This window comes from Haliotis cracherodii, unplaced genomic scaffold (genome assembly GCF_022045235.1).
Source record: "Haliotis cracherodii isolate W230 unplaced genomic scaffold, xgHalCrac1.p SCAF_7, whole genome shotgun sequence".
NCBI lineage: Eukaryota > Metazoa > Mollusca > Gastropoda > Lepetellida > Haliotidae > Haliotis > Haliotis cracherodii.
Window position 1 is genome coordinate 5,194,525 of NW_027266330.1, and position 18,732 is coordinate 5,213,256.

Consider the following 18,732-nt stretch of genomic DNA (forward strand, 5'->3'; position numbering starts at 1 on the left):
CGTTACCTGTCTGAGGATAACATGTTGTAAGTTACCTGTCTGAGGTAAACATGTTGCACGTTACCTGTCTGAGGATAACATGTTGTAAGTTACCTGTCTGAGGTAAACATGTTGTAAGTTACCTGTCTGAGGTAAACATGTTGTAAGTTACCTGTCTGAGGTAAACATGTTGCACGTTACCTGTCTGAGGTAAACATGTTGCACGTTACCTGTCTGAGGATAACATGTTGTAAATTACCTGTCTGAGGTAAACATGTTGCACGTTACCTGTCTGAGGTAAACATGTTGCACGTTACCTGTCTGAGGTAAACATGTTGTAAGTTACCTGTCTGAGGTAAACATGTAAGTTACCTGTCTGAGGTAAACATGTTGCACGTTACCTGTCTGAGGTAAACATGTTGTAAGTTACCTGTCTGAGGTAAACATGTTGCACGTTACCTGTCTGAGGATAACATGTTGCACGTTACCTGTCTGAGGATAACATGTTGTAAGTTACCTGTCTGAGGTAAACATGTTGTAAGTTACCTGTCTGAGGTAAACATTTTGCACGTTACCTGTCTGAGGTAAACATGTTGCACGTTACCTGTCTGAGGTAAATAACACACAAATGGAAGTTATGAATGAAATGTATATGATATATAAGTAGTGTAGTACACACAGTGGTCGATAAAGACACCTCTTATATCCCTCAAGTCCTGCAAAGGGTACCTGTTGGTGTTCATATCACCGTGGACGGTCTCTTTCAGTCAACAGAAGCATCCAAGAGGAACCAATTCCTGTGGAATATTTAATCTCTCTGTTTCATACCTTCCCCACAGCTTTGATCAGCTGGCTACAGCCAACGGTGATACTGAACCTTCATTTTCAAATATATGCACATATATCTGTTGTCAAATAAATCATTCCTTGCGCTTTTGATCTCTCCACGATATCTGATGAATTTTAACTCATATATTAGTAGTAATACATTTGTTGTCTGAAAAAGGATGCATAGCGCCTTCAATCTGGCCTCCATTCTTTACAGATTGATATTCAAATATCCATAATACTAATATATCTGTAACGTGATGCCTTTGATCCTTGACATATTCTTACTCAAATGGGTTTTCTGCAAGTAGTTTTCCAGCAGCATCTTTATACATATGATTAAGAAAATGGATAGAAATGACTTCAAAAACATACAACACCCATCAATTCTAATAACTGGAAAATGTGAAAGATATACTTTACATTTATTTTGCAAAACAACCACTTGCTTAACGACTACGTTAAGAAAACTATCATATTCAAAGCGTCTAATAAATGTTGCGTAGCGCCTGCCTCTCCTCTCCTCACCATCCCAGACATATTCATATGCAAATACATATAATGATATAACTGTTGTTGTCTGCTTGATATCGCGCCTCTTTCCTTGATAAATTAATATTCAAATTATGTAATATATATCTGTTGTCTAATGTATTATGCGTGGCGCCTTTTGTCTCGCCTCCATGCTTGACAGAATCATACTCAAACATGCGAGGGGGTTTTTCAGCAGCATTTTATTCACACGAACAAGAAAATTAAACATACACAAATGCATCACAAATCACCTCTAAAATTGGACAACGAAAAATATAATAATATACTTTAAATGTATTTTGCGAAACTAATTATAAGCGTTTATAGATGATAATGATTTGGGATTATTAATGCTCGTCTTGTATCCTCACTAACCATAATTAATCAAACGTAGGGGATAATTTAAACTTAAAGTGAAAAACAAAAGAATTACCTATTTTGCAATAAAAACAACCGCATATACATATTGAAACGATACAGTTTACTTTGCCATCGGCAAGAATCACTTTATTTATCATATACCTATCTATGGCATGAGGCATTTCAATTGCATGTCTGATAGAGCCAACAGAGAACATATGTCAACATATCCGGGAGGTGTAACAACCAAATCCGTATTACACCCGTCTGCTGGGCTGTTATGATGATCGATATCAGCCCAGGTGGTAAGAAACTGGAGTTACGTCCCTTAGTTCGTCGTATGTTCGTCTGCTTGGGCTTTCCTCCCACATTAAGCCTACACAACGTGATGTAACTGAAATGTTGTTTAAAGCGGCGTTAAAAACCCAACTCATTCACATACTCACACCACAGATTCACAGGATCTCCAAGCAGGCGGTGACAATACGTATACCAGGATACTCTTGATAGAGAACTAAATACTTTGTATAACACCTGACATAATTTTGGTGTTTGATGCTTGTGTTAACATTTGACGTAAATCATTAAGAGCCTCTCCTGAAAGCACGTTGCGAGTAGGTACTGTTCATATGAAAAAGGTTTCCCCATATGCTCGGATATCTCCCTTCATTTGTGATATTCACAACTGGCTTCTAATTCACGGGCCAACGGGTCTCTGACAGGGAGGGGGTCGCCAGCGACTTAATCGTGCCTGGGTTGGGAGGTTGTGCCTTCATGTTTAACTATATCCAGACTAGACGATCCGGGCTAGAATTGCGAGGATCCATGCTCATGAAATTGATTACTGGGGTCTCTGGTCCAGTCTCGATTATTTACAGACTGCCATCATATATGTAGCTGGAATATCACAGGCTATTTTGTATGAGATTTATATAATGCAAGGTTGACCAACTTTGTGACAAGACCTAATTATGAAAAAAATGAAATATACATGTAAGTAGAGGTATTGTTAAAACAAAAGAAAAGAGTTTGAAATGGAAATTATGAATCGCCAAATGTTAACTCAATGATACAAAGATGTGTAAAATATGGTAATGTCATCTGCCTTCTTGGAGATCAATATCTTAGAAAGAAGGAATGGAGAACAATGAAACAGCAGAGAAAAGCTTCCAAATTACTCCATGTGGAAGATATAATGAGAGAGAAGAAGAGATGGAGTCATTTACCAAGTGCGGATACCAATTATGACTTAGCCCCGGAGATAAAGCTATATACATATTTGAGAATAGCATATATCATTTTTTGCGTGCCATATATGCTGCCTCAAAAGAAGACGGGCGACTGGCTCGGTAATAAGTATACACAATGTCAGAGGTCATCACTCCCGTCCCCAGCCCAGATGTATTTCTTCCATGTTGTATGTTGTACTTATTTGTTGATCGCCTAAGTTGTGGTAACTTGTTCCCAATCCACAAATGGAAACACACCAACATATTTATACTAAACAATGTTTTCAAGTGCTCATCAGGGAATGTTTCCACAACATTGGCACTACTTTTTGTCTTGTGATGAACGACGCTCTATGTTGGGGTAGGTCATGGTAGGACCACTGCGTTTTGAGGCAAAACAGACCTTGTTTACGTGTAGTGAAAAAAAGCTTGCGCTGACAATTTGAGATTTTACGTAGGCAATTTTAAAGATGAACATCAGTGTTAAAATACGATATTTTTGGGCTTGTAAGATACATTAAGGACATGTAAGGAATTTTACGACCCCTGACATGGGGAAAGCGTTTTGATAAGAGTTGCACAAGAACGAGTGCATTACTCTAAAGCAAAATGTCTAAAACAAAATGTCAATGAGTCTCGAAATAATAGGTTGGAAGCACGTCTAAACTATCTTCTGCTGTCGTATCTAGCAGCGTCTGAATTTTTCCACAGTTCCACATGCTTTGTACCTTATAATTATCTCGTTTTCTTGAAGTTCCTGCAACAAGTTCTTGATATTTTCACCATCATCGATTGATGGAATCGGCATGTTGTATATCTCAAACAGTTGGATCAGCTGGGCCCAAAACACCATGACTGTGTCCAGGTTTCCTCCTCTTCCAAGCATATCGATATCAACTCGTGTCATCATGTTCGGCTCTGAATCGAGTGTGATGTCTGATTCTAGGTCAACATCAAATGCCTGAATAGTTCCTCTTCTGTACAATTTGTCGAGATTAATGTGTTTTAGTTCTGATGAAGACAATCTCTGAAAACGTACGAAAATTGACTTTAATACATGACTATTTAATTCTATGGAAGATGCTTGTCAGTCGACTGTTAAAAGCTGAGAACCACCTCAAATGAATATAACGAGGCAATAGAATATGAATTTATCAACATAATTTGGGTTCGATTCGGATGAGCATAGTTATCATTGGAATAAGGTGTATTGATGTCTTTAGATTTGATGATACACATAAACAACGATCTGATTTGCAAAGGGAAGAGGGAGAGCAGTGCAGAAAGCACAGTCGTTACTCTTCAGTTCTGACGTTGCAGAATTATTTATAATTCTAACAATCACTTATTACCTTAACCAATGTGTTTGGTGTTGTGGTGATAGGTGGTCCGTCTGGTCTCTGGGGTTCCCGCTTTCTACAGCTTGTCATTTTTATAACAATTCCCACTTCCATGTCTTCCGCATCGTCTCCCCAAACATCAACATCAACGAAACCTTTGTCATCTCTCAGCTTAATTTGACAAAGCTTCTTCATATTTCCATAACAAGGTTGGATCAGAAGAAAGGATTTCTGTATATCAAATGAAAAAGAAACAAATATAAGACATGGCAAAAACGCTCAAATTACTTTCACTGTATTTACATCAATAAACCACAAAGCTAACAAATATTTCTTATGTCTGCTGTGACAACACTGAAACATATATGTTCTTAGGCATAGTTATAAGTACTAAATCCGATCATGGGTACTTTAACATCACGATAGGAGAGCTCTCTTTATTCATGGGTTACAACACTGAGTATTTCAGTGAGGCATATTAGCTGATGAACGAACCTTTACAACTTTCCCTTTCAAACACATCAAGCTCAGGTCGGGTAATGCATTTGCTCTCTCGGTGGAAATAGGTTGTCCTGTTCCTAAAGCTTCTGCAATAATGTGATCTGAGATCTTGAATCCCGAAGCCACCTTTGCAGATGAACGTTTATTTGCCTCCAAAATACGTCCATTCCATCTTACATTTCGCAACATAACACCAGCCTGATCCCTAAAATGTTTGAAAAGGCTGTCATCGTAAATCCAAAGGTTCACTGCAGACGTTTTATCAGCGACAACGGCTTTCATCTTAGTGTCGGTCTTCCTTTCCGGTTCCCCAATCACCATTACATGCACGTCAACATGTCTTTCCTCTGAGTCCAAATTAAAACTTTGTATTGGCACCAGCTGGAAGGTAAGAAAATGATATGTTGCAATTTACCCAATACACCGTTAACCTTCCTTCTCGTAGTCATTCATATTTCATCCCACCTCCGCAGACAGGTCGGCATGTCGTCACTATAGTGTGAGTAGTGTTTAGTAAGTGTGGTATCATGTTAAACTTTGGTATAGTATCTCAGCAGGGTAGCACTATAACACCTGCATAGGTTAGAACTAGTACAAATTACTACAAACGCGCACGTACCCTTCACTATATAAGTGCAATAATCTTGAAAGTGACGGTAACCCCACCTTAATCTCACCTCACATTTATGTATGGGTAGCGAGGGAGTGGATACGTGAGGCGGCCTGTAAAGAATAAACCAGTGGTGGATTGCATTTTCAGTTCACCATACTGTGGGTTTGGGATGACACACAGTCTGTCAAATCACACACAGTGACTGCGCTTTCATATTAATGACTGTGGTATTGAATAACATTCATTTACTCATACAGCTGACATGATTGACAGATAATGAATGAACACTTATGCGTAACTAGCAGCATGTCTACATTCTGTTGATTGGATATACAGCAGGAAACAAAATGGCTTTACAAAGTTGACTGGTAAAAACGGGCTGACGTTAATACAGTTTAAAACAATGACACGTCTATTTTCAAACGTAAAACCAGCCTTTGTACTGCAACAAGCTTCCTCTTCCTCCTCAGTCTCGCTGGTACTGTCATCATCAGAACCTTCAAACATTGCTTCATCTTCACCCATTGATTCATTTTCTTTCGAAGTTTCCATATCTTTATGATCAAGCAACCGCTGTTTTTCTGAAATAAATAATGTGACAGATCAGGCATGCATAGCAGATTGCCAAGTAGTCCTGTTTTGTTTCATAACTTTATGGCCACAAAATTATTTCCATGCTTATTTACCTTTTTGAAGCCGTTTTTCTAAACGCTCCTTTACATGTTCTGGAACAGCTGACATGAAAATGTTAAAATCTTATAACGGTTTTCTTTCCATGTAAGATATCAACTTCCTTTTTTAACGACGACGTGTGTCTTGGTTTTCAATTATTTCCTGTTTGTCCTCGCCAGTGGCATATTTTTGATAAAGTTTATCAAACAGATATGAGTTTGACATATCTAATTCCTCTATAAGAAAGCAAACATCTTCCTGGAGAACTGTCTTATGGAGATCATCCATGAAACAAAATGATAACCCAGAAAGCTTGTGTCTGTGTAGACTGCACAGTGCACATGACCTGTCTCTATGTATAGACAAACAGCCTCGATCTGGTCATCGGGTTTTCTCCACTCAAAACGGGTAAATAAATTAAATGTTTCAATTGTCAAATTCAAATGATTATGATTACCACAGGATAGGTTGAATTTGTTGTCTCTAGTATTTTCAAGAATATATAAATACCCACGCTAGTCACCTTAATAACAGATCATCTTGTACATTGTTCATGGCACACTCACAGTAATACTTGATACTCAACTCGGCTATATGGTGAATGATCAGTTATTTTCTCAGATATGTCATACATGAATACACAGATGACAAGTAGAACGAGCAGATCAACAATATCTGTGAACAACATATCTGTCAACAGCACATGAGTAATGCAGTTAGTGGAGGAGGTTAAAGCGGTGGTGTGCATTGTATAAACACGGATTGCAACTACCTATTTCTGCGAATCTTATATCAGTAAATACGTGTGATATCTTCCCTAATAACCATCAGATAGTTTATCAAACTAGACGCACTCGTTTCACTCTCAATGGCTACGTCTGATCTAAAGTGACTTTAACCGTACAAGACTCTGCTTTCGGCAGATATATCTTATGACTATGGAAAGAGTTTTGTCACTGTTATTTAAACTAAAGTGTGTGTTGTAAGAGATAAAATTGCTGTTGGAAAGTTTTCCCTTACAGAATGTAGAAGCTTTAGGTCGCCCTGACACGTCGGAACTGCTAATGAATCCTATTCTCTATAGCTTAAGAGGATAACTGCGCACTATAGTATTACAGCTGATATCAGACACAGAATAACCACGTACCTCAACATCAACGTCAACCCGGCTACAACTCAGGTAATCAAAAATCTGTGGTGTGTGCTGCACGTCTCACCCTGATCACGTGTTTAAAGATGACCAATCACAGTTCCCATTGCTGATAACCGGGTTAATTTCCTTGTGCACTGGTTGGTTCACTCAACATGTTATGCTGTCCATTGTACCTTGTGTACCGAGGTCCCGTGCCCGATGTCTAAATGAAGTACAGTTCTGTTCTGTAAAATGTGTAACATGTTGCGAGGATAGATATATGCACAGAATACTCACAAGTAATAATGTACACTGATAAGACAAATCACGTTTACACTGTCTAACCTCCATCATTCCCGTTGTTTCAACCATGTTTTCCTCATGAAGAGGATTCGGGTTGGATGGAGTCGAAAAAGCGAGTTTACACGGGTCGGGAAGGAATGGAATATTTTAGATCCATATATGAGTGCTATTTAAACTAAGTTTGCAAGCAAATAATTCGTACTTTATCATAAATAATGTGGTAAACACAGCCTCTATATTCCAATGAGGTTCAGAAATTATTACCACAGTGAATGGCAATATCTCTTTATCTTCAGTTATTTTGTCAAGAAGGCATCATTACCCTCACGTGCTTCCATATCGTTAATATTATATACTCTTCAAAAAAAGAAACTTGACAGATGTAAAACCACTTTTTGCCAAACATCTAAAATAATTACATTAAATGAGAACCAAATAAGTCAAACAGAGAGATGATGTGTCTATAAATCGCGAAAACACATGCAAAGCACATGAACGTAGCGTTTGGGAATAAATTTTACAGCTTCATCCAAACGCAACCGCCTGTAAAAAAACGTGCAGCACTGGATCCTGCATTTAGGCATGCAAGCCCAGACAGACATTCTCCGCACAGTTGACCCGATTAACAGAGCCAACAGAGTTGACGACAGACCAAGGTCAGGATACATCCGGCTGCGACACCTCCGAGACCGCACTACCACAGCCACGTCTACAACCACACAGATCCCTGGGTACGCAGAATATCAGATCAAACGGTACGCAACAGACTGAGGGAGGCTGGACTTTTTGCACGAAGACCTGTTCGACGTCATGTATTGACCCCACGTCATCTGGCGGACCGTCTGCTTTGGTGCCAACAGAGGGTTAGATAGGCACGTGCAAGGTGGAGAAATGTACTGTTTACTGACGAGTTCCGTTTCCTACTCTCACGTGCTGATGGGCGCGCACGTGTCTACAGACGTCGGGGTGAACGTTACGCCCCCAACTGTGTGCAGCAGGTTGTCCCATTTGGCGGCGGGAGTGTCATCGTATGGGGCGGAATTCATCACGGTGGTAGGACGCCTCTCGTGCATGTGGCAGGTGCATTGACAGGTGTGCGTTACAGAGACTTGATCGTACAGCCTTACGTTCTTCCTCGCGTCAACGTTCATGGCGGACAGTTCCAGCAGGACAACGCTCGACCGTGTATTGCACGTGTTTGTCAGGACTTCTTACAGCACAACAACATCCTGACATTACCTTGGCCAGCCCGGTCACCAGATTTGTCCCCCGATTGAGCATCTGTGGGACGAGTTGGATCGACGCGTTCGCAGAAGGAATCCACTGCCCCAAACACTTCCGGCGCTTCTTGGTGCACTTCAGCATGAATGGTAGCACATCCAACAGCGTGTTATTGACAACTTTATTGCTTCTATGGGTCGTCGGTGTCAAGCATTGATTGATGCACGTGGTGGGCACAACGGATACTGACATTTTCTGTACCCCTGTGACATTAACTGTATCGTGTACGTGTGTCTGTTTAGGAGACACGATTAATGTTTTGAACACTGTGTACATTGATCTTCAAACAGTGTTTCAGTTATGGTTTCTGTGCCCTATTTTGAAACAATCGCATTGTTTACATTTTGAAAGTCAGTGTCAAATTTCTTTTTTTTGAAGAGTATATAAGGAAAAATCGATATGTATTAAGCTCACCAAAGGCACATGATTATGTCATAATACGAAGGCACACTAATAATCATTATCTCACAGTCTATGGACTCTCTTAATTAACATAACTTGCTTAACAGTTGCCCTAACCGAATGTAAGGAGGACAATGTGCGAACAGGCACAAGCTCTGAACCTAACTACAAAGGATGTATAGAACACCCTTAACAGTTTGCATGTATTAAGTATAATACTTTCCATGCTTGCAGGATACATTTGAACCAAATACACAACCAGGCAGCAAGGTGACAGGTATATTCTGTTGATTGTATTGGACAATATAAGCTACGGAATGGTCATTAAGTATCTCTTAAGGGCAGACTCCAACAGCCATCTAAGCGGACTGCGCGGGATGATGCTTCTCTTCCGTGGCCACTGAGTTCAAGAGGGGAATAGAGTAACTCAGGAAGACCTCCAACTGCGAAATTAGATAACATACAAGATATGGTTAGAATGATCGCCGAGTCACAACTCGTCAAATAGTCAGTACAGTGGGCATCTCTAATGTGAGAGAAGAGAACATTCTGAGGAATGAAATGGGTGAAGACAAAGTATTCGGGATGCTTGGATCCAATGCTTCTGACGAGAATTTGTCAAAGTCGTGGAAACATCTCTAAAACAGAAGGCGATGTCAGTTCTATCAGCTCAATGTGCTGCCTTCAGATTTTGAAATTCGAAAGGAAAATGGTAGACTACCTTCAGAGATATCAAACCATTAATGGCCAATATTACGCTAAAATGCCTGAGAATATCAATCCTAAACGTCATGGAAGAATCCCTCCTGGTGTGTAGTCCCACCAGGATAATCCCTCTGTGCAAACGTCTGTGGTCGCCATGGCTGCAATGCGTGACTGGCTTTGAACTTATTGAACATCCTCCAATTGACCTGATTTGACACAATGGGTTAGAGCAAAGTTTTTTCTTAAATACTAAACGTCAATGTAAGAGAATATCCAGTCTTTGTTATCCAACAAACAAGATTCTATTATGCGTAATGTGCACTTTAACTGTGAAAAGTATATTTATGGACCACTGAAATGAGTGACACCAGTTGTTCGCTGAAAGGGTATTATGTCCTGCGCTACCAGAAGCACCCGCCAACCACAATTTGCATTAAAATGTAAGTAGTTATTGCCTGACGCGGCACAGCTGTCGTCCTCGAAACGACCGTAGCCCTAAAATATCATAAAGTTATTGTAAGGAAATCGTAGGCTACCGTTGGCTTTTTTCGAAACTATCGTAGCTCTAAGATATCGTAAGATTGTCATAAATCTAAGACAGCCCTATACTTGTCGTAAGTTTATTTTATCTTCATTCAAGACGGTGGCATATTTTGCCATAGATAATTTGCAAAACAAATAGTCTGCTTTACGTTCAAACATTGACATTTCATTTTGTTAAACTGTGCGATTCAAATTGCCACTTTGAAAACACGAAGAACGCATCAAACATTTAACGTGAGAAATGTCCTTAATCCCGACAGCGATCCACATAACTATGAAGCCGATAACTTACAATATCTTTCCATCCGAGTCCAAGCTGAAGAAGTGTGAAGCAACATACCTTTTCGATAATTTGGGAAGGATAAAAACGGGTGTCGGCAGGCTATAGTAATGACCGTGACCATATTGATAACTCAGGGGGAGCTTATCTTATTTCGTACTCAAGTTGGGGGCGGTCGGGTAGCCTAGTGGTTAAAGCGTTAGCTCGTCACGCCGAAGACCCGGGTTCGATTCCCAACATGGGTACAATGTGTGAAGCCCATTTCTGGTGTCCCCTGCCGTGATCATGCTGGAATATTGCTAAAAGCGGAGTAAAACCATACTCACTCACTCACTCGTACTCTAGTTGAGAGTGGTTTCCCTTTGTATTTGCCCGACGAGACCTTGGTCAATGTTACACTGTCAATGTTTTAGTCTTTATTTTCGTATTTTGTAAAATTAAATCAATCCTAATATGTGTCGAAGTGCGAAACCAATATAAACGTTTCTCATCAGATTTGACATCTAAAATGGTGTGGGATTAGTGGTTTAAACAACTGAATTTAAACTTTACACTGTAGTATTTCTTGTTTCAATGTGATCAGATATTTTGTGTAGTATATTTGTATCAAGAGTATATTTAATATTGTTTTCTAGCAAAAGTAATGGTATTTTGTTTCGTTTTATAAACAACACCTAGGTTATATATATATATATTATTGAAGTGATATAACAAGTGATTAAACATTATCTGTTTAACATTTGTATTCTTTAAAAACAGGGGATTAACGACATAGATGTGTTCAGTTAATAAAGCAATTTAATGAAATTGTGACAGCACAGATTTTCGTATGGAATGAGAATGACGATTTGAAAAATCGAATAAAAAAATGGTTACCCATGCTCGTTTGGGTTTAAAATATCGTCAAAAAGTAGCATATTTTGAACATTGTTCAAAGTTCACTTTCAAATATATTTTCACAGAAAACGTTTATTGATTGAAATGTACTGATCAATATAAAATAGACATTTCACCACAATAATCTATGAATTGTGAATTCAATGGACCGATTTTATAATAATATATGTTATGTAAGTGTACCTTTCCCGTTCTATGTCAAAAGATATAGATACATGAGACCATTCAAATAAAAGTATCATTGTAGGATAGGGTCACCGGACACATACTAGTAAATGACCCTCAGCAACGCTGTCAGACAAGCCAAACGTCATCGAACTACGTTCGGGTATAAATTTCACACATTTACAATGTAGTTATTTCGCTTCTCAGTCAGATTTAAATTAAATCAGACAAATCATTTTATTAGCTCTACTTACTTTCAAAGGATAGAAAGGACTAAAATATATGTTTGTTCGTGTTAACTTGTGGCCCGTCCATGAGACAACATAACTTGACAATTCCTAAATTATCTCCCTTTGTAAAACGAAAATCGGTGTCAAATATATTGGCTATAAGAATAACCAACAAACTTATCAAGCTTACATTGTCATTATAACTCGCAATATTGCTTCCTGAACAAGTTTTGCTGTGAGTGTTTCCTGGTATAATGTTTGTGTTTTTCTAAAAAGTTGACTTTTGACATAAACACACAAAAACAAGCAGTATTCTGAAACAACAAAGCAACCAACGAATTGTATGATCTGCGACGGGTTAACGAAAGTTATCTTAAAGTAAGATATCTATCTTTGAACGTAAGTTGTTACGATTAATCGTAGCTAAGATCGTTTCGTAAATCTAGACCCTGTCATGCAAGGATGGTCTGCAAACACAAAGAAAATCAGGTGACACGATAGTGCATTTACTGATTTTGTTGTGTATTTAAGAAATAAATGTCGAGTGGAAGTTGTGTATCGCACGACAAATAAACTCTGCAGGAAGGATAAACCATGAGGGGCACAGCATTATTTTAATATTGATGACTCCCTGATTAGAATCCGACCTCGTAAATGTCCGACAAGTCCATTTTACGGACATGTGGGCTATGATTGGTATTTCCCGCTTATTCACACTATCCTCATGTCGATTATCTGTACCTTTTCTCCTAATACCGATTGTCATATCTCTTCCACTTTTTGAAATTCGAATCTCCAGAAATGACGTCATTATAGAACAATGTTTTATTGTGAAGTAAGCCCCGCTTTGTTCATCATTGTTCTTTGCGATTTGCGCAGCTCTCTTATATTTGATAATACACCAGTAAATGACTTACAAGCTCCCAAACACAACATTGCGAGGCCTTGAAGCACGTTACATCTGACAGCACATGCAAAGGTTTGTATGTCAGATTTACCATTGTCACTCAGTCTCGGTTGGGAGCAGACGCATATTGTTTTCTTGGAATCAAACAGTCAGAGATACTTGATTGAACACATTTTATTCAATTGTAAAGGAAGATACAGAATCGATCATGCGACGTTGGCAGCGTGCTGAACGTTTATGTGCCAGAGGCATGTTGCAGATGGGTAGTGATCAGAATCAGACAAGTGTTGCTAAAACACTGCATCTTTTTTCAATCTGTTATCAGCAATAAACACATAACGTTGATGATCGACGCCGGTGTGGACGCCCAGGACAGATCAATCAGAACCATGGCATAAAGATTAATGCTGCAAACTGCCACTCAGTTGCACCGGCAATTGGTGTATGAGTACATGACATATGTGTGCACGACGTCCACGTGCCATCACACAACTTACTGCACATCATTTGAAATGTAGGCGTCAGTGGTGTAGGCAACGTAAGCACTGGTATTATCGATGTCGGGCTAATGTCATGTTTTTTTAGGTGTCGAGTGTCACAACACCCTCGGACATTTGTAGATTGTGGGGAAAATATTACTCTGATCTAGCTCAGCCATATTGCTCAGACACTTTTGATGAAAATTTTCGAAAAGATATATCTTCTTCCCTAGAACGTATTCACGAAGAGATAGGGGCACATGATGAGGAACTAGAAAGGCAATTTTCCATTGTAGAAGTAAATGAAACTGTTAAAACACTGAGTAGAAAAAAGTCCCCTGGGCCTGATAAAGTTACAAACGAGCATATAATTCACGGGAGTGAATCTTTGATAAGATATCTGTGTGCCCTGTTTAATGCTATGTTAAGACTACAATACATTCCTTTTAATTAAAGACTAGGAATGGTCATTCCTATATACAAGGGTAAGAATGACAAATCGGATCCCCGAAACTATAGAGGTATAACCTTAACTTCATGCATTGGAAAGCTGTTTGAAAAACTTATTGTTAAGCGCATTGAACTAAAAATGATAAAGTCAAATCCTGATTTCCCTGACATGCTCCAGTTCGGCTTTAGGAAAGAACATGGGGCAATAATGTCCGTTTTTACCCTTATTGAAAGTATTCAATTTTACTTACAGCGAGATTCTACAGTATATGCTGCTTTCTTAGACAATGAAAAGGCTTTCGACAGAATATGGCAGGACGGCCTTTTTTATAAATTACACCAAATGGGTATCAGAGGAAATACATGGAAGTTATTACACCATAGCTATACAAATAGCCATGCTTTTGTTACTTATCAGGGTGAACAGTCAGATATATACCATGTAAGGCAAGGTGTCGGACAAGGAAGAGTTCTCTCTGCTTGGTTCTTCTTAGTCTTCATTAATGACCTTATAACAGCCCTTAGACAAGCAAATAGTGGTATCTGTGTATTTTGTCTAGATATTCCAACTGTTTTGCTTGCAGACGACACAACTCTTGTGAGCACATCGCCTCGAGGGCTTCAAAACGCACTTGATACAGTACATTAAAAATTCCTCAAAGTGGCGACTAACGTATAACCCTTCAAAGAGTAATGTTGTTGTCTTCTCTAAGACAAAGAAAAGGGGTTAGATATTAATTGCAAACTTGGTGATATAAATATAACAACATCTGGCTCTGTCATGTATGGTGGCATACTACGAACGCATAACCTGTCATGTAAATCAAGTATTGAAAAATGTTGCCAAAAAGCAAGACAAAGTATTAATTCGTTAAAATCTGTGGGACTCAACAGTTCTGAGCTACATCAAGCTACCAGTGTAAAAAATCTGGTTAAGAATGATATTAAAAACAAGTTTTTACGGCTGCGAACTGCTCTTTGATATTAAGGGTCAAAACATTAATGTCATTGAAAATACTCAACGCTATTTCGCGCGAACTGTACAAGGACTTGATAAAAGATCTCCATCAGAATCCACTATTGCTAATCTTGGGCTTGGACAATGATCGGCTATATCGATAACTGTAAACTTCAGCTGCTTGGCCGCTTATGTAACTTAACCTGTAACAGTTTTGTTAAACATCTTTTTTGTGCATACATTGCAAATCCAACTAATCCTAAATCTGTATGTGGAGACTTATTATCAGTTCTTAACAAGTATAACCCACGAAACAACCTTTGTACATATATAAGCTGTGGTGTATTTCCTACAAAGAGAAACTGGAAGCAACTGGTTATTAAAACCATTCATGAATATGAAGAAAATATGTGGCGCAGAAAAGTTTCTGTCAATACAGGTCTTTCACGCTTCATGCTAATACACACAAAGCTTACCAACCATATATTATGGCAACTAGCATATCAGTACTAGTACCCAGAACAGAGGTCAAGTTTAACATTTTGTGTTAGAGTTTCATCACGTAACAAAACTCCAAGGGACTGTTCATTGTGTAACAAGCATGCCTTTGATTATGATAATCACATCATATTACATTGTGAAGCTCTACTGCAGGAAAGAAATGAACTGTTTTCAACCTTTATTGATCTGCTTGATGTTGAAACCTATGTCCAGTTGGAATTACAAGATGAAGAAGATATGTTGTCATTTTTCTTTGGTGCTGATACTCACTTCTCACAATGTATTGATATAGTTACATGGGAATCTTTTATACTGATATTTTCTGCTTATGTACTTACACTAAAGCCTTACCTTGATTATGTCATCTGATCTAACCTTTTGTACTGTGTGAATGGCATGACACTGGTGCTACTGTCTTCTATTGTATATATGTACAGGTTAACTTCTGGAGGAAATAAAGAATCTCTCTCTCTCTCTCTCTCCCTCTCTCTCTCTCTCTCTCTCTGCTCTCTCTCTCTCTCTCTCTCTCTCTCTCTCTCTGTCTCTGTCTCTGCCTCTCATGCTCATCCCGCCAGGACTGTTGCCTAATTCCTCCAGCCACCCTTTTCATACCATAGCCAGCACTCAGTCCTGACCATTCCCCCGTTTAACACATCTGGGACGTCATTGGCAAACGTGTACATGAACATCAACACCCTCCCATCTCTCTTAATGAACTCAGTGTTGCACTCTGATGCATGGAACACCCACAGAAGGTATGTGGCATTAAAATGCTATAAAGATAATATTTCATTTTTGTCAAATCAGAGTACTTGGTCAGACATTAGTTTGTGATGTACTTTTATATTTTGTATTTATAGATAACTAAATGTTACATTAATATCATGATGTAATTAGGTTTGGCCTTCCTTATATCTGTCTGTGCTGGACTATGTACATGACTTGGCTCTAGTGATACATAGCTTGATCTGTCCAGTGTCACAACATGTTTACTTGTCGAGTTCTCCTGTCTGACAACTCTTGATAACAGCATCAGGTGACTCACATACCCGTGGTACACAGTCTAAGATAATACACTCAAAGATATCTGTGCAGACTGACACGCTACCAGCATGCGATGCACACCACATAGTCTAAGGTACAAATGATATGTTACTTAGAATGAGGTGTCTGACGCAACGAGCTGACTGGCAGAATTACTGGGTTGACAGATCTCTGATCTATATCGTATATCGTACATATACACAAGGAAAAAAGTTAAGCACACCCCTTTTTCTGAATCATGACAAATGGCAAAAATCATGGCATGGGATGGCTGACCACAGGAGTTGGGTGATGCCAATATCACCGCATAGAACAAACATTTGACAAATAAAGAAGATATTGGTGAGTTGTGATTGAAATTTACTGACAAAAACATCATGGTAACAAAGGTACTGTTTTTTACCTAAGACAGTACCTAAAAAAGTATGGAGCTGCAGGAATAAGTAAACGAGTTATGTTTGATGTTTCATGTGAAAATGTTACTTAAAGTCTCTACTTGACATGATTCTGAAACAGATCAGTAGCGGGTATAACCGCCACGCGCCCGGATGACGCATTCCACCCTACGTCTCATGCCTCCAGTCAGACGTTGGATCTGTTGATGGGTCAACAACAACCACTCCTGATGCACGTTACACGTTTTGGGTAAACATGATGGACGTAAACGTATCTGTCAAAGGTATAAACATGTCGCACGTTCTCTGTCTCAGGTATAAACATGTTGCACGTTCTGAATCTGAGATTAAAATGTAGCACGTTCTCTGTCGGAGGTAAATATATTCCACGTTCCCTTTCTGAGGTAAATAACACACACATGGAAATAATGAATGATATTTATTCATAAACGTCTTCAATTATTTAACTCATCAACAGATATGATTATGTAGTGTAGTTCAAATAAACCGTGCGTTGCGCCTTTGATAACAGCTGGCAAAAAGCCTATTTGATAGATTCTTACCCAAATAGGCTTTTTGCCAGCCGTTATCCAACGTCATATTTATATTCATTAATAAAATAGAAATAGATTAAAAATAACAAAATTGATTTTCAAAGCATATTACACCCATCACCTCTAATAATCGGAAAACAATAAAGTTAAATATATACTTAACATTTCTTTATGCAAAACAAATGCGCGTCTGTCGATGATACGTTTAGTAATTGTAACGGTCTTGCATATAAGTATACCCAGGCCTCACCGGAATGTGTTTATCATCAATGACTATGTACCTCATATAAAATGTGAGGAACAATATCATATAAAGTTAGAGTATAAAACAAGCAGCTTACATTTTCTTGCAATAACCACATACATCTTGAAACGAAAGTGTCCTATGTCATGGACAAGTACCACTTGTACCTACCATTATATACCATGAATGCGATTAGCTAGGATATATGGTGATTTAAACGTGGAGATTTGAAACAAAGTTAGGTTGTATTTTCTAACTTCTGCGATTGGGAAACACATTGATCATCATGTCACTCAGACAGTAGTTCTTCTTATTGTCGTGTCCGTATTATCGTCTTCATTAGTTAGCATATATCACAACTTTACACAGTGTGTAGGATATGTAGAAAGGACAAAGGTCATATCTGAAAAGCATGGCAACACTTAACATTCATTTATCTCAACAAACATAAATTTAATCCCCCGTGAAATGTATGTGAATGGAAAGCTTTGAACATTTTTGTTTACATAGTTAATCTCCCCTGGTGATCAACCCAAGCAAAATAGCGCCATGCCATATTTATTTAATAACACATAGGAAGGTCTTTATATATTGTATGCGGGGTATAAAACTCGGACTTTGCGCAGAAGGTTTACTCTGTTCGTGTGTGTGTACTCAGTCAGTGCATACTCAGTGATTGTGGACCCGACAGTCCCTTATGGCTTCTTACCAATCATCTCGCCCGGTAACTACATGCCCAGTTGTAAGTGTTGATATGCAATCCACCTTTGATACAGAGGGCAGGGTAGTTGGTAATGATGCACTTTGCTAACTATAGGCTACATAGGCTCTATCAGGTTCAACCTGATTACACACAACAACAGGACGCAAAGGAAATCTTTAAGGTATAGTCACTTGTGTGTGACAATAACACCCTAAAAGCCATTTAATTGAATGTTGAAAGCCTGAACTCTATTACAGTCCCACATGCTTGAAACTGCACTGTTTTGCAACGCAGGTGCCGAAACTCATCTCCAGGTGTGGACATGCCACTCTCCAAAGATATCTGTATGTCAAACAATATGTACAGTTGTCGCAGCTGCGGCCAGAGGACCTTCAGTAATCGAATCCTGTTCTTGGATGTGGTGACATGGATCATGTACGTGACTTCGCTCTAATAATTCATGGCTGTCAAAGGTCAGAATTTGTCAAGTCCTGCCTCACGAC

General features: G+C 38.8%; 1 protein-coding gene across 1 annotated transcript in view; it reads right to left on the bottom strand.

The window, feature by feature from the left end:
• Positions 1-3,204: 3,204 nt before the first annotated feature.
• Positions 3,205-18,732, bottom strand: part of LOC139447998 (uncharacterized) — a 49,591-nt gene continuing 34,063 nt past the window's right edge. Inside the window, exons 2-5 of the mRNA XM_071229497.1 lie at positions 5,820-5,965; positions 4,766-5,152; positions 4,283-4,501; positions 3,205-3,957 (exon numbers count right to left, since the gene is read on the bottom strand). Of these exons, the coding sequence (XP_071085598.1) occupies positions 3,616-3,957; positions 4,283-4,501; positions 4,766-5,152; positions 5,820-5,965 (1,094 nt within the window). The 3' untranslated portion in view covers positions 3,205-3,615. The remainder of the gene's footprint in view (positions 3,958-4,282; positions 4,502-4,765; positions 5,153-5,819; positions 5,966-18,732) is intronic.